Source organism: Anomaloglossus baeobatrachus, chromosome 5 (genome assembly GCF_048569485.1).
Source record: "Anomaloglossus baeobatrachus isolate aAnoBae1 chromosome 5, aAnoBae1.hap1, whole genome shotgun sequence".
NCBI lineage: Eukaryota > Metazoa > Chordata > Amphibia > Anura > Aromobatidae > Anomaloglossus > Anomaloglossus baeobatrachus.
This window is the reverse complement of record NC_134357.1, coordinates 416845928-416873225: the sequence shown is the minus strand read 5'-3', so window position 1 is coordinate 416873225 and position 27298 is coordinate 416845928. Positions and strand designations below refer to the sequence as shown.

The window sequence follows — 27298 nt, the reverse complement described above, 5'->3', positions numbered from 1 at the left end:
TCTTCTGTTACTGAGATGCAATGGCTCCCTCTACTGCACAACCATGGGAAGATTCGTATCGGTACGGTGTATCTGACACCTCTGAGAATCTGTACTCTGCTGTGAGCCAGCTGAAATACAAAAAGGATATAAGGACAAGAATCAGGAGAAGAGCAGGATTAAATCTAGCGGTGGAGGTGCAGCAAGAAGATCAGGAGGTAACAAGCTGCAAGCCTCCCTGGAACAGCTCCATTATCTTCATTAGTGACTTTGCGGTAGAGGCTGGATCGCCATGTTTTACACTGCTGTCCTCGCTTCCTTTACTGACTCAGACTGAGTGGGGAACAGCTAAACCATTTACGCCTGCCCTCACCTTTACTATATAGGGGCAGTTAGTGCTTAATAATATTGGTAAAAGTTACATATAAAGTGTTTTGTCATTATCACCTTAAGGACTCAAGAGAGTTCTTTTTCTTATCTATATACCCCATATGAGGGCTTGCTTTTTTATGGGACGAGCTGTAGTTGTGATAGGCACCACTTACATTACCATATAATGTTAAATGATGAAAAATGTATTTTTTTGTGGAAGTGAGCTGACGAAAAAATGGCAATTCATCACTTTTTTTAATTTTTATTGTGTTTATGGTATGGGCTTCATATAAGTACATATATGGCATCACTAGGGGCTTCATAAGGCCCCCAACTGCCATAGTATTGCATTGGTACCTTGTTATTAGTCCGATGGGTGCTAGAATGGATGCCTGCACAATTTCAATCATTTAAATGTCAGTATTAGAGATTGGTAGCAGCATTTAAAGAGCTAAACTGTAGTTATTGATGTTGGCTTTGGACATAGCTTGTAGCAGCATATGGTGGCAGTAGTGATGAGCGAGCACTACCATGCTCGGAACAAGCAATCGGACAGGCTCGACTTGTGTACCGATCTTCGAGCAAAATGCTTGAGTTCCCCATTGACTTCCATTATTCTCAATACTCGAGTAGAGCCCGTCCTAGCGTCTGACTGCTCGTTACGAGTATTGAGCACCTGAGCATGGTAGTGCTCGCCCATCTCTAACTGGAATATAACATAGTGATATAGTGTAGAGTGCGGGCTCTGTTCCTGAGTTTGCTTCATACACTCACACTCTATCTGTGACGTGTGTGTATTATAATATATTACACATGTCACAGGTTGTTAAGTGTTATTATTCCAACAATAGAAACATATACACAGGACACCACTGGGATCCCCACTGATCACCAGTACAGGCTCCTGAGCACCCTAGTTCTCCTCACTATATGACAATTGTGTAGTCGGCTTACTGGAGCAGCGGCTACAGGGAGAGAATGATGTTATATCCTCCCTGCAGCCACTCGCTTCCAGTGATCGGGGTGAGGGGTACAGGGAACGGTTACAGTCCACGCTCACTACTCCTTCTCTTTTGATAAAATCCTTTCTAGAAATTTGTGACTCCATATTTTCTGTATGCTTCTATTTCCTAACAATCCTGACATTCCTCATCATGAATCTGAATATTAGAGAAATGTAGTGAATCCAAAGTGTTCACCAATTTTGCCAGATTTTGTGTTGCTGAAGAAGCAAAATTATGACGTTTATAACCTGCATTTGCCGTTTTATGTTTCCTACATTCATGGCTCAGATTTTCCTATTCTGACCAATGTTGTTCTCTTTATACAGGGTCTTAGTAAGAAGGTCGGCGTCTCTTCATCTATCTTGCAAGCACTGTGGATTTCCTACAGCACAGACGGCCTTTCCATGGCACTGGCATCTCTAAGAAACCTCTACACTCCCAACATCAAAGTAAGCCGTAGTCACTGGGAAGCATAATTACATTGGGACCTACCGTACTTTTCAGATTATAAGACGCACTTTTCCTCCCAAAAATTTGGGAGCAAAATGAGGGGTGGGTCTTAAAATCCAAATATAGCTTTCCTGGGGGGTGGCTGTCTGGGCGGCGACCGGGTGCGTTCGGGCGACCGTATGCCTGTGGCTGCGTGCGGGCAGCCGGGTGCCTGTGGCTGCGTTCGGGCGGCCGGGTGCCTGTAGCTGCGTTCGGGCGGCCGGGTGCCTGTAGCTGCGTTCGGGCGGCCGGGTGCCTGTGGCTGCGTTCGGGCGGCCGGGTGCCTGTGGCTGCGTTCGGGCGGCCGGGTGCCTGTGGCTGCGTTCGGGCGGCCGGGTGCCTGTGGCTGCGTTCGGACGGCCGGGTGCCTGTGGCTGCGTTCGGGCAGCCGGGTGCCTGTAGCTTTGTGTGCGGGCAGCCGGGTGCCTGTCGGTGCCAGCTGCCTCTCTGCCGTGGAGGCCGGCTGCCTCTCTGTGCAGGTGGGCGGGCGGCCTGCTGGCTGTCACTCTGTGCGTGTGGGCGGGCGGCTGTGCGGCAGGTGTCCCAGTGTATTCGCGGTCCCAGTTTCAAATGATGGCGCCGGGAGTCAGCGCGTGCGCAGATGGAGCTCTTGAATGAGAGCTCCATCTGCGCACGCGCCGCTCCCGGGAGTCAATGCGTGCGCAGATGGAGCTCTTGGACGAGAGCTCCATCTGCGCATGCGCTGCTCCAGGCTCCATCATTTGACCTGGACCGCGGACAGACTGGGACACTCACCGCACCGGCCTGCTTCACCACTCACCCGCTGCTGCTGCCACTACTGACCTGCCGCTGCTGACGCCACTGAACCGCTGCTGCTGACTCCACTGACCGCCGCTGCCAGCACAACCTCTGCCTCCTGTGACACCACTGGTGCCCCCCTCCGGTAAGACAACACCGGAGTATAAGACTGACCTCATTTTTATTTTTTTACCTTTTTTTTAATCTCTAAATTTGGGGTGCGTCTTATTATCCGGTGCGTCTTATAAAATGAAAAATACGGTACTAAAGATAGTCATTGCATTTTCTTATAAACCCCTCCGGCTATGCTAGATTCAGCTGACCATAAGGCATCTGTATTTTAGGGGCTGTGTTACATCTACAATTCCCAGCCTTCAGGTAGCCAACTATCCGCCTCATTTATGCCTGTGAAGCTTTTAGTTCAGTTTTGGAAATTAGGGACTTCGACACAATGTATAAGATGAAAAGAAAAGACCCTATTGGGTTAATAATTAATACGATGAGTAATTGAACTCACACTGCCCTGGTCCGTGTCCGGTCCTGCCCTCCGTGGCAGCCTGGATTCATTTCTGCCCCCGGCATCTTTGGCTTAGCATCCTGGGCGCCTCTTAACCCATGTGATGTAAGTCGCAAAGCAGCTAGTGACCAGGCCTCAGTTGACATGATGATGTTGGGCGGCCTACTAAGCAGCATAGGTATCAAAGATGCCGGGCACCGAAGTGAGGCCAGGACTGGGCACCAGACAAGGGCAGCATGAATCAAATTTTTCAACTCATTCACTAAACAGTAAATGACCACGACCAATGTATACAATCACTGGCTCTAGCGTGCCTGCACGTGACTGTGGTTGCGTCAGCGTTGTGCTGCCGCTAATGTTCTCTTTGTGTAATGGACAAGAAAAGATTATTACATTATTCATGTGGGAAGGTGAGGCTGGTGCCAGCGTGCAGTGCGCATTCGGTCTGCAGAATCTGTGCCAGCTTGTTAGGTTTTATGAATCCTCCCATGTCATGTGCTGGTTGTTCTGCACATGTGCTTGTGAATGAATATTGTAGAACAGGACTGGCAGGGTTATTTTCATGTCCAGATATATGACGTAAAATTGCAAAGTGCTTTTAAAACAAGGTACTTTGCAATTTACTTGCTATTAAATATCCTCCCTGTTTTCAAGGTTACGGGTATTTTTAGATTTCATTGTTCACTGCTTATTGTCCATGTTACCGGCCACCTCTGTACTGAAGCTGGCCGGGATCGCTAGAGGGCACTTTTAGCTCCCGATGCCGGCCAGTTTCAGTTCTTAGTGCACTTTTTCAATTCCTCAAAAGCAAAGCTGCCCAATATATCATTGAAGAGCGTACAGTTATGGCCAGCAGTATGGCCATGCCAATGGTCCAAACCGCCAATCAAGCAGAAGCGCATCGGCCCACAGAATTCTGGGAGGTGGGGAGTGGTGCACTCCTAACAGAGATTGAGACAACTCATTTAATATAGTAATTACTGGGTCATTTCAAGGGTTATTCCCATTTTGGACATTAATAGCGCGTGCATTTGAATATGTCACAATATTGTCTGGGACCACCACTTAAAACAGGTGCTATGAATGGCTGAGCATGAACAGCTCAAAAATATTTTTGCTGATCTTTTTTTTTTTTTTTGCTTTAATTTAAGAGAACAGGGAGTGCTGAACATGCACTGCCAACTGTTTACAGCGGTGCAGGGCATGGGCTCATAATTTTATGAGCTGGAAATATACACAAAAGTGAGTACGCCCCCTTCACCCCCTAAACCCTATTGAGCACTTGTGGGACATCCTCAAACCGGAAGGTGGAGGAGCGCAAGGTCTATAACATTCACCAGCTCTGTAATGTCCTCATAGAGGATGAAAGAGGATCCAGTGACTCCTGTGAAGCTCTAGTGAACGCCATGAGTTAAGGCAGTGCTTGAAAATAATAGTGGCCACATGCAATATTGACACTTTGGGCACATTTTGCCATTTTCACTTAATGGTGTACTCACTTTTGTTGCCAGTGGTTTAGACATTAATGGCTGTGGCTTATACAAGCTGTACACTGACTACTTTACATTGTATCAAAGTGTCATATCTGCAGTGTTGTCCCATGAAAAGATATAATAAAATATTTACAAAAATGTGAGGGGTGTACTCACTTTTGTGATATACTGTATATTGTTTGCCTGACAAAGTTCACTTCAATTCATTATTACCCGGCAAATAGATGCCATGCAGGTTATTGGCGCAATGTACTGTAGACATTGAAAAGGCTGCACCACGAGCAGCACAGCTCTATTTAAAGTTGGACCCACCCAACCAATCTGTAGCGTGTTCATGAAAACCCCCCTTTAAGTTGTCTTGTGCCTTCACCCACATCTCTATTCTCCTGCAGGTGAGCCGCCTTCTAATCATGGGAGGAGCCAATGTGAACTACCGCACTGAAGTGCTGAACAATGCCCCTATCCTGTGTGTCCAGGCCCATCTGGGATACACAGAGATGGTGGCGCTGCTGCTGGAGTTCTTTGTCAATGTGGATGCCAGTTCGGAGAGTGGCATGACCCCTCTAGCGTATGCTGCAGCCTCAGGTCATCTGACAATTGTCATGTTACTGTGTAAGAGGAGAGCTAAGGTTAGTATATGATCCGCCATTAGTAATGTGTCTACAAAGGTCTCCAGAATAGAAATCTACTCTGTATACCCATTACATCCAAGACGTCCCTGTAAGGTCCACTGATAGATAAATCTGCTCCAAATAAAGCCATTATTAATGCCGGTCCTGCATCTTTAATAAGGCAAAAGTCATAACTGCGTGCTGTCATGAGTTAATTAGCTGGTTTGTTTTATTTCTAGGCGGCTTTATGTGCTCTGCACATACGCCTGTAACACTGGCAAGGCCATGGCAGGAGTTGCAGGGATTATATACAGCACAGGGTTCTGTCCTCTCCCCCGCATGTCCCAGAGCCTGGGAACCTGCCCAGACCCGCAGGGTAGTCACTTGACGGCTTTCTGGCAGCCAGACAGAGGGAAACACAATAGCGTTAGATCAATTGATTGTGTTCTGTCTTTTCCTTAAAGCCTTTCTTTGCTTTCTGAATAGGTGGATCTCTTGGATAAGAACGGACAGTGTGCGCTAGTCCATGCTGCTCTACGGGGCCACCTGGAGGTAGTGAAATATCTCATCCAGTGCGACTGGACAATGGCTGGACAACAATCAGGAGTCCTAAAGAAAAGCCAAGCCATACAGCAAGCCCTGATAGCAGCCGCCAGCATGGGATACTCCGAGGTGAGAGCGAACATGGCCAAACATTGGTTATTGCCATGCCTGGAATAGTTCACATTGCCTCCCTGATGTCTGCTTTTCCTGCGCACTGCCCCAGATATACCAGAGACTGAAATAACAATCAGGCCTGAACAAGACCCGTCCCGCTGTCTGCTCATGCTGGCCATGGCGGGGGATGTGGCTGTACATCTAGGTACACACACAAGACTCATTTCCACCTCCTGAGATCCTAATAGCTGCACAATTGAAAACAAGACAGAACATTCCTTTTTCTCCATCTCTGCAAATCTACAATGACATCTCCTCCTACACTTAAAGGGACTTTGTTACCGCTTCACAGGGTAATGAAATGCTCAGTAAATCACCAACTTTTTTTTTCCCCTCCAGATTGTCTCCTATCTTTTGGACCTACCAGAAAAAGACGAGGAAGAGGAGCAGAGGGCTCAAATTAATAGTTTTGACGGTCTGTGGGGAGAGACTGGTAAGTGATGTGAATGGAAAGTGACAAGTGGTCATCCGTGGTTCATGTTTACTTACGACGCCACCTTTTGTTTTCTCCCCACTACCTGATTTTTCTGTAGCTAAGTATCTCAATCTTTTCTGACGTGATTTTTTTTCTGATTTCAGCTTTAACAGCTGCTGCCGGTCGTGGAAAACTTGAGGTTTGCCGCCTACTTCTAGAACAAGGAGCAGCTGTATCCCAACCCAACCGGAGGGGTGTAGTTCCAATATTCAGTGCTGTACGACAAGGACACTGGCAGGTAATTACAGGACTTCATTAATATGCTTTGTGCCTACGTATAAAAGTGCAGGGGTGGAGAACAGAACTATCTTTTCTCTATTACAGATTGTGGACTTGCTGCTTACACATGGTGCAGATGTGAACATGGCAGATAAGCAGGGTCGTACTCCACTGATGACCGCTGCATCTGAGGGGCATGTTGCCACCGTGGAGTTTCTGCTGGCACAAGGTGGGTGTTATTGTAGGATTATAATACTGTCTGTTTTCCCAGGACAAACATCAGTCACATAAATGCATCATTTATATCTGATTTTTTTTTTTAAATACATAAGAAAACCGACAAAAAAAATAGAAAAAAACGATGCAATTGGGTAACATTACATAATGCTACGTGGCCATATATTCAGCTCTTGTCATTGGATCTTATATCCCTATGAATTTGATGAGGCCTTAAAGGATGAAACTTTAGAGAGAAGTTAGTTTATATCTCTAAAAATTATATGAAATGGGTGAGACCTATATGCAGATTTCACCCGGTAAGGGTAGGTTAACACTTCCGTTGTTTTAAATCAGTCAGGTCCGTCAGCAACGGATCAGTCGTTTTTAAGGCTACTTTCACACTTGCGTTCAGCGCAGTCCGTCACTATGGAGAATAGCACAGTCCGTTAACGCACTGCGCTATTCTCCATAGACTTGTATGGACGACGCACTGTAACGCAAGTGTCAGCGTTGCATCCGCTGGACGACGCAGCGTCGTTATTTTGACGCTGCTCCGGGCGGATGGAACGCTGCATGTAACGTTTTTTTGAGCAGCGGAAACCTTTATTTTTCACTGCGCATGTTCTCTTTTTTTTTTTTTTTAAATCACAAACTTTATTTTATTTCTCGGTGGCCGAACGTGCAGCTGAGCGCTCGGCCGCCGGCATGTCAGGGCACTCAGCTGAGCGCTTGGCCACCGGCATGTCAGGGCACTCAGCTGAGCGCTCGGCCGCCGGCATGTCAGGGCACTCAGCTGAGCGCTCGGCCGCCGGCATGTGAGAGCGCTCGGCCGCCGGCTATTAAGAGCGATCAGCTGATCGTTCACAATAGTCGGCTGCCGGTCCTGTAAAGCAGGAAAAAAAAAATAAATAACGCTTTCCGTTATTTTATACGATCCGTAGCATTGCGTTGTGCCACTATATGCAACGCATCCGTTGCATCCGTCACACAACGCAATGCTACGGAAGCTGTCCAACGCAAGTGTGAAACTAGCCTAAGTTGTCAACTGATGCAACGGATGTGTTTTTCACAGGATTCCTTTCACAGGAATCCTGTGAAAAAACTGATCCGCTGTGCGTCCGTTTTTTGACGGATCAGTCATGATCCGTTTGTGTTTGGGACAGCCCAGTGGGTGTGCCAAACCTGCTGGGCATGCTCAGTAGAGCATGACGGAATCCAGCGCTGGATTCCGTCGTAAGATGGATTACGACGGAATCCAGCACCATAGACATACATTACAAGCGTGACGGACTGCGGCGGATCCCTGCGTGGTGTGTCAATTTTGACGGCCAGAAAAATGTTACATTCTGCGTTGCTCCCCGCCCGGCGGTCAGTCAAAAAACGACGGACCGCGACGCAGCGGATACAACGCAGGGTCATCAGTCGCAATCCGCCACTAATGCAAGTCTATGGGACTAAGCCTAAGGGTCATTATTGCAACTTGTCAGGAAATGCAAAATGTTCCTGTCCCTTTTAATGAAGATATATATATGTGTGTGTGTGTGTGTGTGTGTGTTGTGGGTGTGGGTGTGTGTGGGTGTGTGTGTGTGTGTATGTATATATATACCATATATATATATATATATATATATATATATATATATATATATATATATATATATATATATATATATATATATATATATATATATATATACCATATATATATATATATATATATATATATATATATGTGTGTAATGTATAGATCTATATATATATATATATATATGTGTGTAATGTATAGATCTATATATATATATATATATGTGTGTAATGTATAGATCTATATATATATATGTATATGTATATGTATATATATATGTATATGTATATATGTATATATATATATATATGTATATATGTATATATATATGTATATATGTATATATATATATGTATATATATATATATGTGTGTATATATATATATATATATATATATATATATATATATATATATATATATATATATATATATATATATATATATGAAATATCTGTGTGTGTATTTTAAGATTTGAAGTATGGTGCGATAGCAAAGTCTTATATTGACCTAATGAATATATATTTTTTAGTTAAATGTAAAGACATTAAGCTTGGCCATAGACGTGAGGAAACTGTCAGTGCTGCTCAAAATCTCCATAAACATTCATGCTCAGATTGGCTGAGCACGCATAAGCTGCTGCCAGAAGCCACTTAAAAATCCATCCAGTCCAATCCATCTTTGTTTGATTGCTCAGGTAAAGGAAGCATTGGGCAGAAAACCTACACATCAGGATGGAGTGTTGAAAAAAAAATCTCATCTTTATGGCCAGATTAAATATTGCTACCCTCGCTGAATAAGCCAAACTAGTGAAATAAACAGCTTGTTAGAAAATAGTTTTGGCTAAATCTGTTCTGATTCTGGCATTTACAGCTCCGGAATATGAGAACGATGTAGCTGTGTCATTTTATTCACTCGCTAATCTATTATCCTGTCTTAAAGGGGCTTCCATTGGTCTCATGGACAAGGAGGGATTGACCGCTTTGAGCTGGGCATGCCTCAAAGGACATCTTGCTGTGGTGAGGTTGTTGGTAGAAAACGGGGCTCCCACGGACCACGCTGATAAAAATGGGCGCACCCCACTGGATCTTGCGGCTTTTTATGGAGATGCTGATGTGGTTAGTACATTGCTTTAAGTTGATGAAGATGGATAAGGCATAAACGTCGTAGGGATTGCCATTTACTGTCACACAGCATTAGTAAAGCCGGTCTTTGCTCTGTATACAGGTGCAGTTCCTGGTGGACCATGGTGCAATGATTGAACATGTGGATTACAGTGGAATGCGCCCCCTCGACAGAGCGGTGGGCTGCAGAAACACTTCAGTTGTGGTAGCTCTCCTGAAGAAAGGAGCCAAAATAGGTATGGAGACACGTAGTGAGCTCTGCCACCTTCTCCCTGGTGGAAGCACAGCTGTCCAGATGTTAAGTTCCCATTCTGTTTAATGTCACTATACACAAGCTTGCATGTCCTTGTCAGCTTCTGCCGCATATTGTGGATCTGTGTCTATTTGGTCCAAAGACCAGAACAGCGGCTATTAAGTACAGCATGGATTGCATGTCGTCCAGCAGTGCCCCTGCCCTATACAAGTCACAATTCGGTGATCGGCCTATCAGAATAAGATGCCTTGTTTATCTCTGTCCCTGCGTGTTGTAATGTCCGTCACTGGTTAGCTGCGTCCCCCTCCGTCACTGCTGCTTGTTTATTATCTGCTGCTCAGACATTAAGCTTCTGTGCTCGCTGCTTTCTCACTCCTGCGACATGGTTTGTTTTCTCTCCTCTGTCACTCCATCTGTTACTCCCTACGCTCCCTCACTACCTTTGTCACAATTGCTTTTTGACACCACCCATCCCTTCCCTTTATTCTCTCTGCTCCCCAATTTTTGTCTTTTTTTATGCTACACTTCCTTTGTCCATTTTCTTCAATCCCCCTCTCTTTTCTCTGCTATAATTTCCATATTCTCATCTATCTCTTCCTACCATGTCTTATGCACTGATTCCCGTCACCCTTTTCCCCTCTTGTCTTACTTATCACTTTTCTATCACTTTTCTCGTCGTATGTTTTATTCACAATTCTGCCCCTATTTGCTGCTTTAAGGCTGTCAGACCTTACCCAGCCGCCCAAAAGGTTAGAAGTTTGCTCACAGCTTTGCTCCGCATGCCTCACCAGATACGCACATCTACTAAGCACCCATTCACTAAAAGACTAATTAATCTTCCCATTAACCTCCCGACATAGTTGCCGCATCCAGCGCATCTAACGTATAGATATGGAAGCACATGGACCTCTTGGCGGATATTCACTTTGCATGTTGGTTTAGGTCCACCTGGTGGCCATAGTGTGGTCTCCATTTTGCGAGATTACAGACTTACAGATATTTTCATTATAATTCCTGCCAAAAGTTCTAAATGCTCTTTAGTGTCAGAACAGGTATCATTGGTACCTGTGGTGCATCATGAGTATGACGTGAACATTTAATTACAGATGCGTGGCAGAAGCCTTTTTGTATATGGCTTTGTTGGTTTTGCACTGATCTTTTGCTTTATAATGTAATATCTGATGATCCAAGAAAATTGAAACTTGGGAGTTGTTTCCTCAAATAAAATAAAAGGCTACCTGCCTTTGTTTTGGTTGCCAGAATCTGTTTTCTCAGCCTTTCCAGGGGTGATCTTGGCAACATCAAATGCATCTTGGAAGGATAGAAATGTATCATTAGGACAGGTCCAAAATTTACTTTTCGTCGCTTCTTGTGGACATTGTCCACCTCTCCTCTAAGGCATTCATATAGATAGAGCTATCTCTCTGCCCCCAGGGCTCCGCCGAGCATGCATGTCACCTCTTTATAGGCTGCAGTCAGGCACCTCAGGCCACTGCTTATCTTCCAGGACAATGAAAACATCGGGCATTGAAACTCAAAAGTGCCCATTGTGTTGAGGGGCCACCCATAAACGTTTGATGGTCCATCGGTTGCAAAAGAATCGATGGGTTCTGCCAACGTTACCTTACTGTGTTTTTATGGGGGCCTTGAGGTACCCTCGCCTCTTGTCTGACCACCTAAGTTCCAGTCTATTTATGCCCCACATCCCAATGTTTTTATCTCTGTACCATCCTACATCTAGCCCTGGTCTTCTCTTGTTTCACCTGGTCTTCTCTGTCTCCCATTTGTATGACTCCCAATGTTGTATCTTCTTCTTCCTCTTGATTTTTCTCCTTCCCTTCTCCTGTTTGGTTCTTCCCTTGCATTGTATTAGTTTTTTTACCCATCATGCATCCTGTACACTACAGGTCCAGCCACCTGGGCCATGGCCACGTCCAAACCAGACATCATGGTCATTCTGCTGAGTAAACTGATGGAAGAGGGAGACATGTTCTACAAGGTGAGAAGACTGGGAAGGGTTTTGGAAGATGAGATGTGTAAGGTAAAGGTTGGTGTACATACCACGCATTTTCAGCCAATGACAAATGATCCTTGATCTGTAAACTCGTTTGTGAGATTCCGATATACATTTCCTCCAAGATGAGCTGTGACCGACAAAATAGCGCTTTCTTCTTGCCAAGTGAGAAGCGGCATTGTCAACCAGCTGTTGCTTGCATAGGAAATATACTAGGTGGCTTTGGCTACTTAAAAAGCTGTGGTGGAACATTTATTTTTACCAGTTGTGCCCAATCAGCACTTTCTTAAAGAAAATAATGCGACATCTGCCCATAGATTAGTATTGTATTTTGTAGATTAGTTCCATTCACTTCAATGGAGATGACTGCAAATGCCAAGATGCACCTAGAGCCTGTTTGAACAATCATTTGATGCCGAGTGTCCCGTAAGGATTGTAAAGAAAAGTGGACAAGGAGAAGAATAAACATATTTAGCTAAAACAAGTTACTGAAGTTTGTAAGTTCAGACGTGATTTTTCTCATCATCAAAAACGGTTCGAGTTTCATCAGTGTTTTGGTCAGACTGACATTACCTTGTTTACTTTCAGTTTTTACCATCTAGAGTTTAATCAGTTTTTCTCTTGTAAAAAAAAATACATTATGGAAGTTTCCTAAGGTTCTCCTGTCAACAGTCCGTGAAAAATGGACAGCACACAGATAGCATCCAAGTGATGTCTGATTTTTGATACGGATCCATAGGCTTGTATTGGTGGGTTATATCCGTGACAGAAGTCTCCGGGATGTTGTATGGTCCACTTAGTCTTCAAGTATACATGCAATTAGTCTTCAAGTATACATGCACGTGTGAACAGCTCCATAGACTATAGCAGGTACAAGATCAAGCTGTGAAAAACTGATATCTAAATGACCTGTAAAGCATACCCATCCAAGTGGTGGTTGTGTCTCAGTAATTGCTGTAGGACACGATTACATGCAGTTTACTAATAATTGCTGCCACTTCCAAAATAAGTTCAGGGGAAGCACAGAATATTATTTACTTCACCTCTTCTTGCTACAAAAATCACATCTAGTTTTTGCCATGCATTGATTAGATTCAGAATCACCACATGTACGGACACTCCAGGCCCAATAGATGTTAGTAAAACTATCACCGGCACGATCAGTACATTTTAGCCATGTACTGTATTTAGAAGAAACCTCTCTCTCAATTATCATTGAAATGCAACTAAGAGCTTTGCGCTCCTACAAATTGTGTTATACTAAAGGAAATGTCCATCAGATTCTCAATGCATGACTTTACAGACTGCCGTACATTCGTCAATGGTTTGAAAATGCGTCCCACATAAAGAAACCCTAGAAGTCCCAGAGAGGGGTCATTTAACATTTCTACATTTGGAACCCTATGGAGCTCAAAATTACTGGGACTTCTAGTGTTACAGTTAATTTGTCACCAGGTTTTTGCTGCCCCATTTAAGAGAATCATAAAGGAGCACCCAGATTCCAGCTATGTTTTACTATATTTACTCGGTTGCTTGCTGTAGTTTTGATCAAATCACTGTTTATATCTCTGTAACCCTGCTAGTCCTCTCAGTAGACTTTGATATTAATGAACTCTGTCTATCCCAGAGCTTCAACATTGATTAACTGCTTTTTTACTATTCAGTGTGTAGGCAGAAAGCATGGTGTGTGTGCATGATCAGATGGAAGTAATCACTGAGAAGACTAGCAGAGCTGCAGCACATAAAACAGTGATTTTTATACAACACCAAGCTTCCAGTAAGTTACCCAGTGCTGGTCTCTGTCCATATTTTATGCACTCAGACTGGGAAGCATAAACCCGGTGACAGATTCCATTTAAGTCATACAATTTTGAGAAGCAGAGGAGACATAGTGTGGAGGAAGAGACTAGGCTGTGGTCACATTGCATTAGAGCCCTACATTTGAATTATATTCTGGGAAAACTCTAAGTATCACAGCAAATGTATCCTAAGAGTGTTACTCTGACATCAGTCTGCCACTGAATATTTTGACATCTGACAGTCTGGTATTTGTAGTAGTATTTTTTTTCTTTTTTAACGATTATGATATTTTATATAGGGTCATCAGATAAAAAATGCGGATCGCATGGTATACATTTTTTTTTTCTAAATGAGAGAGGGCCAATGTTTGCCCCTGTATGCCTATATAATGGCATATATCCTCCTGGCACGTACCATTGACCGAAGGCTCTAATGCAATGTGAACAGACCCCTAGTGATGATCCAACCTCTGGCTCTGGCTATAAACAAAGTGGTGGAGAATTGATATCTGGGCTCCATGCAGGTAAGGTTACTAATAAAGAGGAGCAGTAGAGGCTGAAGAGAAAGAAATGACAAAAGTTTTCCAGTTGCTAAAGACGGGTTGTGTTTAGAGGACATAATATTTGTGAGATCAAATCCCTTTACTCCCTCAGAAAGGGAAAGTAAAAGAAGCTGCACAGAGATACCAGTATGCCATGAAGAAGTTTCCACGGGAAGGCTTTGGAGAAGATCTAAAGACTTTTCGAGAACTGAAGGTGTCACTTTTACTTAACCTGTCCCGATGTCGTCGGAAGATGAACGTAAGAATCTCTTCTTTCATAGCTTGAAATCTCCTGATGTCTGTCTAAAACGTTGTTTCGTACAAAGCTCGCTAAAAATATTAAAGCCACCCTACAGATTAGACTATTGTCAGCCGAACATGTCGATTTTGACTATTTTAGCCAACAGTTTAATGCCTTTGGAGGATCAGCCAACTGATCATCGGGGCAGTTGTCAGTTAGGCATGACTGATTTTGGATTGCCAATCACATTGCCTCCCAGATATAAGCTACCCCCAGTGATTGCTTTCTCATAGGAAACACGAGCACTTGGCCGAGTCACCGATCCTGTTTATGGAAGAGGCGACCAAAATGGCTGTTGGTCGAACAATCTGCTGTTCGGCCGACAGCCATCTTTGTGTGTGGCCAGTTTACTTTATTAAACTATTATTACATCTAAATTGTTGGGACAAATTCTCTTGTTTGAGTAGTGAAGGACATAAGACATTTTCAGGATGGTCAGTGCATCGGCTGATAAAAGTAAATTTGCTGTGGTCATATAATTAGATTGTCCACTTCAGGAACAGGAGCTTTATACATAATCAGCTAGCAATATACAGTATATTTTTTGTTTATTGTGTGTCTCTTGTAGCCTTGTCAAAACAAATTTTAGGTTTTGATTGATAATTCACCTAGCTGTCCTTCTCACCACACTGGCATATAATGTATTGCATTACTGAGATATTATGTTATGTGGTTGTCTTCCATTTAACAACAAATTAAATATTGTATATGTTTTAATTTTCACGTTTAATAAATTCTTTGCTTCTCTGTATATCTGTATATTTTTTCTCCTGTCCTCTTTGTGGTTGTTTGTAAAGTTATACTATCTCTTAATCAGATTATTATTATTATTATTATTATTATTATTATTATAAGATCACTTTACCTTTGTCTTTCTTTGCTTCTCACTTTGATATTTCCTTCTGCAGATTTTTTTCTCTTATCGCCTGTATCTCTAAGGAAAGACTTTGCCCTCATAATCTGTTTAATATTGCAGGACTTTGGAATGGCAGAAGAATTTGCCACAAAGGCTCTGGAATTGAAACCAAAGTCATATGAAGCATACTATGCTCGAGCCAGAGCCAAACGGAGTAGCAGGTAAGACCAAACTGGATCCACACAAAGCATATCTTACTTTCATTACATGTACATTTGGTTCTGCTTGTTTTTTTTCTTACTCAGTGGTGAACTGCTCAGACCAAGAAAAACTAATGCACTAACAGGGTGCAGCGAAACCCCCAATAGATAGTACCGGGCAGCCAGCCTGATCGAATAGTATGGGCGTGTAATAGGCAGCTGACTGGGTTACTATGCGCCTGTAAGTGTGAACGGAGCCCTATGCAAGCCACTAGTGTGCAATTTTACCATCCAGCAATCACCCCCTCCATACTCTGGAGTTGTGTGAGTGATTTGCTCCTCTTGCACCTGTGATACTTCCATCTATTGGGGGTCTGGTTGCACCCTGTTAGTGCATTAGTTTTTCTTGGCCTGAGCAGTTGACCGCTGCTTTTTCCTGCTGTGAGTATTCTAAATTATGGAGGATATTTAGTCCTCTTTGCTATCTTTCTATTTATATAGATTAGTGTAGGGACCTACAAGTATGAGGAACCGTGACGTGGTTTGTAGGCTACCGTTATTTTGGCCATAATATCGACTAACCCCTCAGATATTGTGTATTTATTTTTCTGCACATGACATTTTATACGGGATTTATCCTGCTGTGAGTATTCTAAATTATGGAGGATATTTAGTCCTCTTTTTGCTATTTTGTTGTTTATTGTCTTATTATAATAGTTTTTGTCTTTCCTTTTTTCTTAGACAATTTACAGCTGCTTTAGAAGACCTGAATGAAGCAATCCAGCTCTGCCCTAACAATCGAGAAATCCAACGACTTCTTATGAGAGTGGAAGAGGAATGCAGGCAAGTCCAGCAAGAGGAGGAAGTCCAGGAGCTTCAAGATGAACCGGAGCCAGAAGTACAAAATGAGGACATTGACTCTACACAGGAAGACCTCTACGAGGAAGAATACCTGGAGCAGGACTTAGACAGTGTTCCTGTAGGATTACAGAGTGACGGAAGACAATGTCAGGGCCTTCCAGGCATGCAAAGTCCCCCTCAGTCTCCGGCACATCGAGATTCTGCCTATATGTCAGGCTCACATCAAGTATTTGACTTCAGATCAAACACCTCTGTTGGTTCTCCCACAAGGCAAAGCTATCAGTCCACCTCTCCATCACTTTCTCCAACACACCAGAACTCACACTATCGGCCTAGTCCTCCCCAGACATCTCCTGCACATCAGAGTTCTTCCTACCGCTTTAGTCCACCTCCTGTAGGAGGTCAGGTCATGGACTACCCTAGCCCACCACCATCCCCTTTACGGAGGGCCCCTCAGTATAGAGCTAGCCCTCCTAGTGAAACTATTGGTATGTATAGACAACAATCTGGTTCTCCGGTTAGATATCAGCAAGATCCATGTGTGAGTCAACATCCTGGAAGACCAAAGTCTCCACTGTCCAAAATATCTCAGAGGTCTTTCCAAATGTCACAGCTTCCCACTGCAGTTCCACAACCTGCACACAGATTGCAGCCAGCTAAGGCACAAATTGTACGTAGCAACCAACCCAGTTCTGCAGTTCACTCTAGTGCAGTAATGTCTGGAGGTACATATGGACAGATGGCACATGGTATGTCAAGTAAATACCAAACATCTTCTGGAGAGATGAGTCAAAGCCGATTAGTATATCAAGCCTCTCTTGGTGGTCTAATAGCTGATGGACGTCCAATGCAACATGTGCAGGCTAGTTTGAGTGCCGGAGCTATTTGCCAGCATGGTGGTATTGCCAAGGAAGACATACCCCAGCGCCCAACTTCAGCTTATCGAGGCGGCATGAGATATAACCAGACTCCTCAAATTGGGCGCAGTCAGTCAGCCTCTTATTATCCAGTATGCCACACCAAGCTGGATCTTGAGCGGCAGTCCAGCCAACTAGGTTCTCCAGACGTTTCTCATCTTATACGAAGGCCCGTGAGTATTAACCCTGGGGAAATCAAGTCTCATCCACCTACTCCAAGACCACTATTACACTCACAAAGTGTAGGACTCCGTTTTTCTCCATCTAGCAACAGTATTTCGTCCTCTTCCAGCCTCTCTGCTACTTTCCGTCCATCTGCATCTATACAACAGATGGAGATACCACTTAAGCCAGCTTATGAGAGACTCTGTGATGAGCTGTCTCCTGTGTCCCCACCCCAAGGAAGTTACCCCGGTGAGCCAACACGCTCCAGGACCACCCCGTTCATGGGTATAATTGACAAGACCGCACGGACTCAACAGTACCCCCACCACCATCAGCAGAGTCGGACATGGGCTGTCTCCTCTGTTGACACTGTTCTCAGTCCCACATCTCCTGGCATCTTGCCACAACAAGAATCCTTCAGTCCCCCTTCCTCTATCAGCAACATCGCCTTTTATAACAAAACCAACAATGCACAGAATGGGCACCTGCTTGAAGATGACTACTATGGTCCGCACGGTGTGCTGGCTAATGGCTCTCGAGGGGACATTTTGGAGAGGGTCACACAGGCTTCCTCCTATCCTGATGTCAAGGTGGCCAGAACACTGCCTGTTGCACAGGCTTACCAGGACAACCTGTACAGGCAGCTGTCTCGGGACTCTCGGCAGGGCCAGACTTCGCCCATCAAACCAAAGAGACCCTTTGTGGAGTCGAACGTGTAGGACAATATACTTTTCCTTCCCTGTTCCCTTCTTTTCCTATACAACTCTTTTCCTTCACTATACATATACCTCCCTAAAAACCTGGTAATTGAGCAACTCTTCTTAAGACTCCTCTCCCAGTCCCCATACTTTAGTGTTCTACTCTGACCTATCCCATTGGGTAGAGTTGGTCTTTTAGTACTTTAGGTTGTGCTATGAACACTTTGGGTCCCCAGACTATGTTTATGAACACTTTGTCTGCTTTCTCAACTGCCCAATTTAATTTGGGTTTTTATATTTCGATTTTGGGTAATTGCACTTAGGTCACTAGGATATTCTTCCAGCCCTGGGCCCCCCCTTAGTTGGAGCGAGATCATGTTCTCTCCTTGTGATGACCCTTCAGCAGGCGATGTGCTTGACGCTTGCTTATTACCCTGCATGTGGGAAAAGGGAAACACAAATCTAAGGCCACTTGCAGCACAATAAGGATCTGGAAACCTGGTAAACAAAGGGCTCTATACATTTCTGCATTGTAACATTAAACATACATGTAATTACCCCATAACAGATTTTAACTATATGTGTACATGTAGTGTGATTTATTTTTTTTAAATAATGTTTTTACTCAGTCCAGGTCTCGTTTTACAAATCCCCATCCTTCAAATTGGCATCAGAAATGTAGACAAACCACTCCAAATACATTTCTGGTGACAGATTCAGTCAAGATTAAGGAAATTATGTGGGGCAGTCAAGAGCCCACTTTATAGCTGGGTTTAAGATCATACATGCTAGATAGAGGAGATGTGGAACATCTTCATCCAAAATCAACTCAACAGGGCACAATTTTTCTTTTTGCATCACCTTTCTGTATTATCTGTTTTTTTGGCCACATTTAGAGATTACCACAATATGGCTACTAGGGCTTATTGCCAGTCTTTCACTGCAACTGAAAGTTGGCCAAGCCTATGTTGTTGGCATTTGATGTGTATGGGGGCAGATGGAATTTCAACAGCCAATCTGTTTTCAGGAAAGTAAGCTGCTGTCATAGCGGTCTGGCAGTGGCTTTCTCTTCTCTCCCCATTGAAAACACACAAACGCTTAGCTCATGTGTATGGGGAGTCGGGCGAGATAGTTGTCCGACAGCTATTTTAATGTGGTTTTATTTCCATCTTTCAATTTTGGAACTTTGGGATAAGTGGACACAAGACCTATCTGTTGCACATTTTTTTCAGAGGCCAAATCCAAAGAAATTTGGTTGCAGAAAGGATTCCGATTTCAATTGGCTAAATCCGCAATGATAATTCACAGTGTCAATTGACAGGTCAGTTTACTCTGGGGATTATTTCCATAAGATTTCAGAAAATAGCGTTCACAAGGCTGATATTGAAATATGCAGTTATTTTTTCCGGCGAGATATAGCGCAGCAATAATTACAGCACTGATTTATGATCTGCTAAATCACAAAATGTAATCTTTCATAACAGCACAATGTCAATTAGACATAACATCGTAAGAATGCGTAGAAAACCTGTGTCCTCAGCAGATCACCGGAGAGAGGAGGGCTGCTGCAGCGTGCTGATGGCCAGTGGCTAATGCCTAGTGGCAGCTCCTCTTCTTTCTTTCTACTTCCAAACCTTGACTGAATTAGGCCTTTGAAAGAAAGGGATTTGTGACTCGGGATCCTGCACTTCTCCAGCAGCATGGTGTCCTAGGACAGGTACACATGGCCTAGAGACAGATGAGACGTATTCCGCCCAGACTTGATGCATAAACAAATGATGGAAGAGCCACATGCAGCCATCTTCATGAAGTATATACAGCTACTACCCCATCATGGTTTTCTGCTTGCAAACACCACTGTTCTCAGGTGTCTGGCTACCTTTCCACAGACAGCGGCAGGTTCTCCATTCTTGATTGCCTGTAATAAGAGGCTCAACAAGAAGGGCTTATGTGTTCCGGGGCATCTTTACTGCAGGGCCACGTCGCAAAGACGCTTTATACAAGAAGGAAGATCTAATAATAAAAACACTTTAGTTGTCCGGCTTTATGGGATAAGTCTAATTTTCATTCTCAATGCATAAATTATGGGGAGAGAAACAGATTGTACTCAGTAAAGGGAAATAACCTGTCATTTAATTGTATGTAATAGGAAAAAAGGGAAGGCACCAAATAATTATTATAAGGATTCCTATTCTATCTCCCCTCCGCGAACACTTAAACATTTATTAATATTTTTTTTACCTGCACAAATATTGGCTTCCTTCAGCACTTTTGTAGCCGATAGTCTTTCGAAAGTAAGAACAGCCATATTGGTTGTCATTTTTAAAGTAAGTTATCTTTACTAAGTATTGTAATAACGGGTTTGTGTTATGAAGATAACCCAGTCCATATGCTGTATTCAGATTTACAGACATAATAAGGGTACCCTACTTAGCACCCCTACCTGTGGGCCGGAATGGCTGCCAAATAACACTGTACCCTAAGCCAAACTTGGCTGGCAGTGTCCATCATCACTAAATTCAGTTTATAATATTTTATAAATATGCACTTGTACCTGATGACCTGTGAATCCAACTGTTTTTTTTTACCACCCAATTAGAATAGATTTTAGTCAACTACTCTTGTGATATGCTGGGACCCTTTCTGTATAGATTCTGTATAGAAAAGCTGAAGTGAATCCGCTATGTGTGAACATACCCGAGTAGAGATAAGCAGGACCCTGGACCAGTGGGCACATAACTAGTCCGTGTGGCTGGACAGGAACGCTGCTTCCCACCTGCCAGAATAGCTGTCGCCTCTTCTGGGACTACGTCATGTGTGCATCATCCTGTAACGACGTGGCATCGGGCTTACAGATCAGAAAAAGCACTGACCATTCCGGCAGCATGTATGCAGTTTGTAGGGACCCGTCCCGGCCATGGACTACGGACGTGACCACTTATCTATAGTAAGCAGGCTTCCGATTTCTTTAAGCAGCCATAACTTGCAGTGAGTTACTGCCAATAACCCATTTCCTGTAACAACACAGTCATCACAGGACAGATCGGAATCTCTTTTGCTGCTAGTAATGGAGCCAATAACTTTTTTTTTTTTAATCATTTCACTCGGGGGTGATCAATTGGTGCCTTCCCTGATACATACAATTCTAAACAGAGTATTGACCATATATAACTTTTTCTGTAGGTAACGTGAGTGCAGCTGACATAGCAATATACGCAGTAACCCCCATGTGAGAACATGTCTGGACTGTTGGGTGTTATAGGCCCTTATAGTAAATGAAGCCCTCAGAGTTCACAGTTCAGGGATTTTTATGGTTGTGGCAGGGTCCTTTTTTTCCGTAATTCCCTAAATATTTTACTCTAGTCAGAACTTATTGCTTGTGAGAGTGGGCATGATTTACTTGAAGTAGGAGAATGAGTTGCTTTGGCTGTAGGCACATGGCGCTCCACAAGGTCCATAACACATTGTTTGGATTTACTACTACTTAATTTTTCAGCATTCTCCCAGGCTACGCCATCCCCAACGCTCTACCCCTTGCTCTTCCTCTCTGCACACCCCTCTTGCCTTCTCCTCCATGCTGCGGCTGTATTGCACACATCAGAAAAACTGAAGGAACCTTGTGAGGGGTGTGGGGCGTCCTTCCCACGGCCTTCTCAACCCCAAGTCCGAAGGACTCTTCTCTGTACAGTGTATTTATTCAATGCATGGTCCGTTCTCTTTATCAATATACGGAACACAACCATTGTTTGATATATATGTATATAAAATACATATATATAAATATATATATATATTGTGCGGTGCTCAGATCAAGGGGTTATTTGCATTTTTTTAAGGTTTTCCTTCTTTTAAGCATTTTGTTTCTTTTGTCTGTTTTTTTTATTTTTCTTTCACGCAGTGACCCCCAGTTCTCTCCCAGTCTCCGGGGGGAGCATTGATTTGAGCACTGAACTTGTAAATAAGAATAAAATGGGGGAAAAAAGTGAAGAAAAAAAAAGACAAAAAAAACCATTTCTGTTCTGTTTTTATTTCTGTTCATTTGTTGATAAACCTTCCTTTGCTTCCAGAATGTCCTGCAATGCGGCGCAGAGCAGTCACTGATGGCAAAGGAGGTGGGAGGTGCACTCAAGGCACTGGGTATTAAAATACCCACTTCAGCCTCCCCCTCAACACTCCTGGGTTTTCTTTATTTTTATTTTCTCAGTTACACTGTATTTGCTTGCTCTGTTTTTTCTTGTCTGTACATGTGAGATGTGAGATAGATGTGAAAAGTCTTTCCTCCCTTCCCCCCACCCTCTCAAAATTCACCTTCTCTATACAGACTTTAATTGTAAATTTAACAAGAAAACTGTATGAGATAAAGAGAAAATGTACTTATTTATAAATGGTTAATTACACTTGAAAACAAACTACTTATCTGTGTGTCGTGATTGTCAGAAAACGGCTAATACCTGCTGCCACCTCTCATGGTGACCACTTTCTTCAAGGTGTCATAACTGCAAGAAGACTTGAGAAAATCTTTAGGCCTGTTTCATACAAGCATATTGGTAAGAGTCTGTAATATGGACCAGTGATGATGAAGAAATTGCAGTCGACTAGTCAATAATACTGATAGATTCTCTGCTAGACGGAACCTGAACTACAAAGGAGTGTCACAAAAAAAATGGATGCAGTGTGGATGACATGATGATTTAAATACAGGTGTATCCATATGTCATCTGTATTAGATCCTCTATATGCTTTACTACTTTTGCTTTCATCCTTTCATTAAAGATGTGTCCACTTTTAGGAAAGTGGGCCCCAAACTTTGTAAAATACCTAAATTAACAAACTCTGCAGGTATTCGCCCTGTTGATGCACTGATTTCAACGAAGTGTGCCATCAACCTCGGCACAGCCGCTGAGCTCAGTGATCAGAGCAGTGACGTGACGTCCCTACAACAGCCAAAACACCGAGACAGGAGCAGCAGCAGGTAGCCAGTGCTGGACCTAGGGAAAGTGAGTACCTGTTTAGTTATGCTATTTTAGGTATTATACAAAGTTTGTGGCCCACTTTGCTGAAAGTGGAAAACCCCTTCAAATAATGTGTTTTTATAATACGCACAACTTATGGGACTATCCATATGGCTATATAAAATAGCATTCGCTGCTTTATAATGGACAGGGAAAAACCTAGATGAAATGCAAGTTAATACGCTTGGGTGATAAACTGGGTCTTCACATGTTATGTCCTTATAGGTAGAGATGAGGGAATCTAAACAATAAAGTTTGGTGTTCGAACCAAAGACACTTCACAAAGAAAAAGAATTAGTGTTCGAGTTTGGACACTGCACGTATGCTGACCACCTGATCGAGCTTCACTGTGCAGTGTGAGCCTTTTGCAGTGTTTGAAAGGGTCACACTGGCGGTAAAAACATGGTGATTGGATGTAGTGTATTAAGAAAAAAATAATAATAAAAATGAGAAAATCTCTTTCTCCCCCGTAAATGTTCTGTTTATGTCTGACTGTATGTGGTTGGAGACCCGAACTACCCAATCAGTGACTTCCAATGGGGTTCAGGTCAAGTCTGGGATCAGAACTGAACTTTTATGTAAAGTCCGACTGAACCTGCCGAACCAAATTCCACGGGTCCGCTAATCTCTTCCTATAGGCAATACCTTGTAGGTATTCTGTGAGCAGACTAGAGATCAGGATTTCCTTAGGCTCCATTCACACATACATTTCTTTCATCCATGTGCTATTTTTAAAATGAAGAACACACTGACCCGTAGAGTATAATGCAACACGTTCTCTGATCTGTTAAGAAAACTGATGTGGCAATGGTTCCACGTTCTATTGTGATCCATTTTTGCAAGTTAATAGGGTGGTTCACCCATATTTTATATTTTCTAGATTGATATTATATTGAGAAACCATGTTTCTCTCAAATACCTTATGTTGGCAATAGTGCCTGTGAGAGGCACTATTGCAGACCGCTGTTCACTGCTCCGTGACCCCCAGGCTGCGTGACCTCGGGGATCCGGTGACGTCACGTCAAGTTCCGGACACGTCACATCACTGTGGCTGGCCCCAGTCTACCTGAGTCACTGGGTTGTGGGCGATGTGTCACCACTTGTCACAGCCCAGCGTGTTTCCTGTTTGCAGTGCTCTGCTGTGAGGGAGGAGGGAGCAGATTGGCTGTGACGAGCAGTAAAACATCGCCCATATCCCACTAACGGACACTGCGGCCGGCCGCGGTGTCAGGAACTTGATGTGACGTCACCGGATCCCCGAAAGCAGAGAAGAGCAGTCTGCAATAGCGCCTCTCACATGCACTATTGCCAGCATAAAGTATTTAAGAGAAACACTGTTTCTCCGTATAATATCGATCTTGAAAATAAAAAATATGGGTAAACCACCCCTTTAAACTCAAATAAAGTCTATGGTGACCCATCAAAAACGTCCGAAAAACAGAACACACTCGTTTTATGTCAGTTTTTAATGGAAAAAAAGGATCAAGCAGTTCAATTCCTTTTAATGTTTAAATATGGATGAAACAAAAATCGATGGAAAATGCATGATATTTTGGAGAAACAAAGCACAGTATTTGATGGATGCAAAACTGAAACTGATGAGTAAGTGTAGCTTTGGTTGTATTCCAGGAAACTTTTTATTATCAACACATTTTAAAGGGAAGCTGTCATTCGGTTTTTGCCACCTAATCTGATAATGTCTTTGTTTTTATCTTAATTACAGCGGTGTCACTTACTGGGCTGCTCGCTGTAGTTTTAGTAAAATCAGTTTTTCATGAGCTGGACATTTTTCCTAGAGGACTATTAAATCTGCGTGCAATGTAGTTCAACCCCATTCCCAGCACTGATTGGCAGTAATGTGTAATGTACACTGTGCATAGACTAGAAGCTGCCAATCAGTGCTGTAGACGGAGTTATACAGATGCACACATTATGTATTTGCTGCAGATTTTTCTCCACTAAAAACCACAAAGGGTGACAAGGAAAAAAACTCTGAAATATGCAAGTTTGTTTTTTTTTTACTAGTTTTTATGTGCATTTTTCATTTATTTGAATGGGTGAAAGAATGGACGTGTTGAAAATAACAAAATTATTTCATTCAAATCTGCAAGAAAAAAATAATCTGCACATGCATGAGATTTCAGAACTCTCAATTCACTTTACTGGTACTGTAAAGTGCAGCATTTTTATTTATCTTTACCCCAAAGTTCAGGGCTGGGCAAAGTGCAGCCCACGGGCTACATTCGTCCCTTTGGGTCTTTCAGTCCGGCCCGCGGGCTGAGACAGTGGACCACGGGTTGCACCCCACCTCCCAATCAGCAGCCCACCCCACCTCCCAACAGCAGTGAACACATTGATGTAGGAGGGGCTGCTGGCTCCGTCTTCCACGAATCAACATCACATCATTAAGTGTGCTGGCGGAGGAGAAGAGCACAAGGGGAACAGGATTGGGTTGTGTTTTGTTTTTTTGTCATGTGTATGAGATGTTTGCATTAGTGATGATCGAGCATGCGCACCATGCTTGTTACTTTTATTATTATTATTATTATTTATTTATAGAGCACCATTGATTCCATGGTGCTGTACATGAGAAGGGGTTACATAAAGAATACATATACAAGTTACAGTAGACAGACTAGCACAGAGGGAAGAGGGCCGTGCCCTTGCGGACTTGATCGAGCATCGGGTTACTCCGCGCCGTGACTCGAGTACAGAGTATTATGGAAGTCATTGGGAAACTCAAGCATTTTCAAACTCAGATGCTCGATCGAGTAACTACCTGTGACGCGCATGCTTTCTCATCACTAGTTTGCACGTATGTAGGCAGAGGTGTATCTACGCTTTCTGGCACCCAGGGCAAGAATTCTGTTTGCCCCCCCCCTCCCTCCCTCTTGCGGTTTGGGTAGTTCTCATGTGACCGCTCATTCATATATAATTTTCACTTATTCACGTGCAGACGAGCTGCTCTTCCTACTTCTCTCAATGTTCAATGAAACACAGAGAAGTAGAAAGAGAAGCCAATTGTCACACATGATTAAAATTGAAAATTGCATATGAGTGGAGAGGCAATATGATGACTGGTGGAACCAGTGAGCAGAGCTGAATCCATAAATTACATGGTGTTAGGACTGGGCAGCACTGCTTAATTTTATAATTATGGGGGTTGTCCAGATTTATGATGAAAGTCTGCAGTCACCCTGGGTGACTGCAGGTTTCTGAATTCTTACAAAGCATGCTCTATAAACTATTAGGTTCCTCCCATGCCAGTGGCAAGAGTGGACGGTCATGTGAGCACAAGTATGCCGGGTACTGCACATCTGCCTCATTGATTAGAATAGGAGCAGTACCCAGGATTGTTTCTTCTGTACAGGATCAGAACTAATTACAGCACAGGTATACAATCACTAGAACCATCAGAGGTACAGAAATACATAAGTAAAACCCCCATCAGAACAGAAACACCGCATCACAACCAACAACAGTACAGAACTACTTCCATATAACACCATCAGTACAGAAACATAGCATTAAAACCCTCATCAGAACAGAAATACATCACCAGCACCACCATCAGTATATGGTACATCAATTGTAATGTCAGGTTAGCCCCATATACATTTTTATCGCATGAACCAACAACTTTAAGTACATCCCTAACAATGGTAAAGAGATACTTGGAGTTATTAGTCATCAGTCCACGGTCATACAGGAACCTCTGCTGATGAGAAATAGTATCACAAATAAACATTTACATTCAGGTATCTTATAGATGACATTGTCTCTCATCTGAGTTCTCTTTTCTTCATCTTGTCTAAATGCAACAATGACTTTTCACATTCACAGCTAGTCTCTGCAGACTTCCATTTTCTCCGTTCTTCTGCAGCACATCCAGACAGGAAAAATAGCAGAATGATTATAATACTCCTATATAAAAAATATCTGCCCTACGTTGTGCCCCTTAATAAATAATGGCCCCTCACTGTGGTCTCTGCACAACATATGACGCCCACACTGTCCCTCTAATGGTACGTGCCCTCCGCACTGCCCTCTCCTTTCCATACTGGGCCCCCTCTTCACACTGTCCTCTACACTGTGTCCCCACTATACAGCCCAGTCAT

The 27298-nt window shown here is 43.2% G+C and overlaps 1 protein-coding gene across 5 annotated transcripts in view; it reads left to right on the top strand.

Moving 5' to 3' along the window:
• The window catches only part of TANC2 (tetratricopeptide repeat, ankyrin repeat and coiled-coil containing 2), a 615727-nt gene extending 593150 nt beyond the window's left edge, over positions 1–22577 (top strand). For 4 of the 5 annotated variants that reach the window (XM_075350282.1, XM_075350278.1, XM_075350279.1 and 1 more), the window contains 13 exons: positions 1682–1804; positions 5006–5242; positions 5711–5896; positions 6281–6374; positions 6521–6654; positions 6741–6864; positions 9381–9556; positions 9666–9798; positions 10535–10564; positions 11723–11814; positions 14283–14429; positions 15448–15548; positions 16269–22577. In XM_075350282.1, the coding sequence (XP_075206397.1) occupies positions 1682–1804; positions 5006–5242; positions 5711–5896; positions 6281–6374; positions 6521–6654; positions 6741–6864; positions 9381–9556; positions 9666–9798; positions 10535–10564; positions 11723–11814; positions 14283–14429; positions 15448–15548; positions 16269–18189 (3498 nt within the window). In that variant the 3' untranslated portion in view covers positions 18190–22577. The remainder of the gene's footprint in view (positions 1–1681; positions 1805–5005; positions 5243–5710; positions 5897–6280; positions 6375–6520; positions 6655–6740; positions 6865–9380; positions 9557–9665; positions 9799–10534; positions 10565–11722; positions 11815–14282; positions 14430–15447; positions 15549–16268) is intronic. The other variant, XM_075350280.1, reaches the window with a different exon arrangement.
• The last annotated feature ends 4721 nt before the right edge of the window (positions 22578–27298 follow it).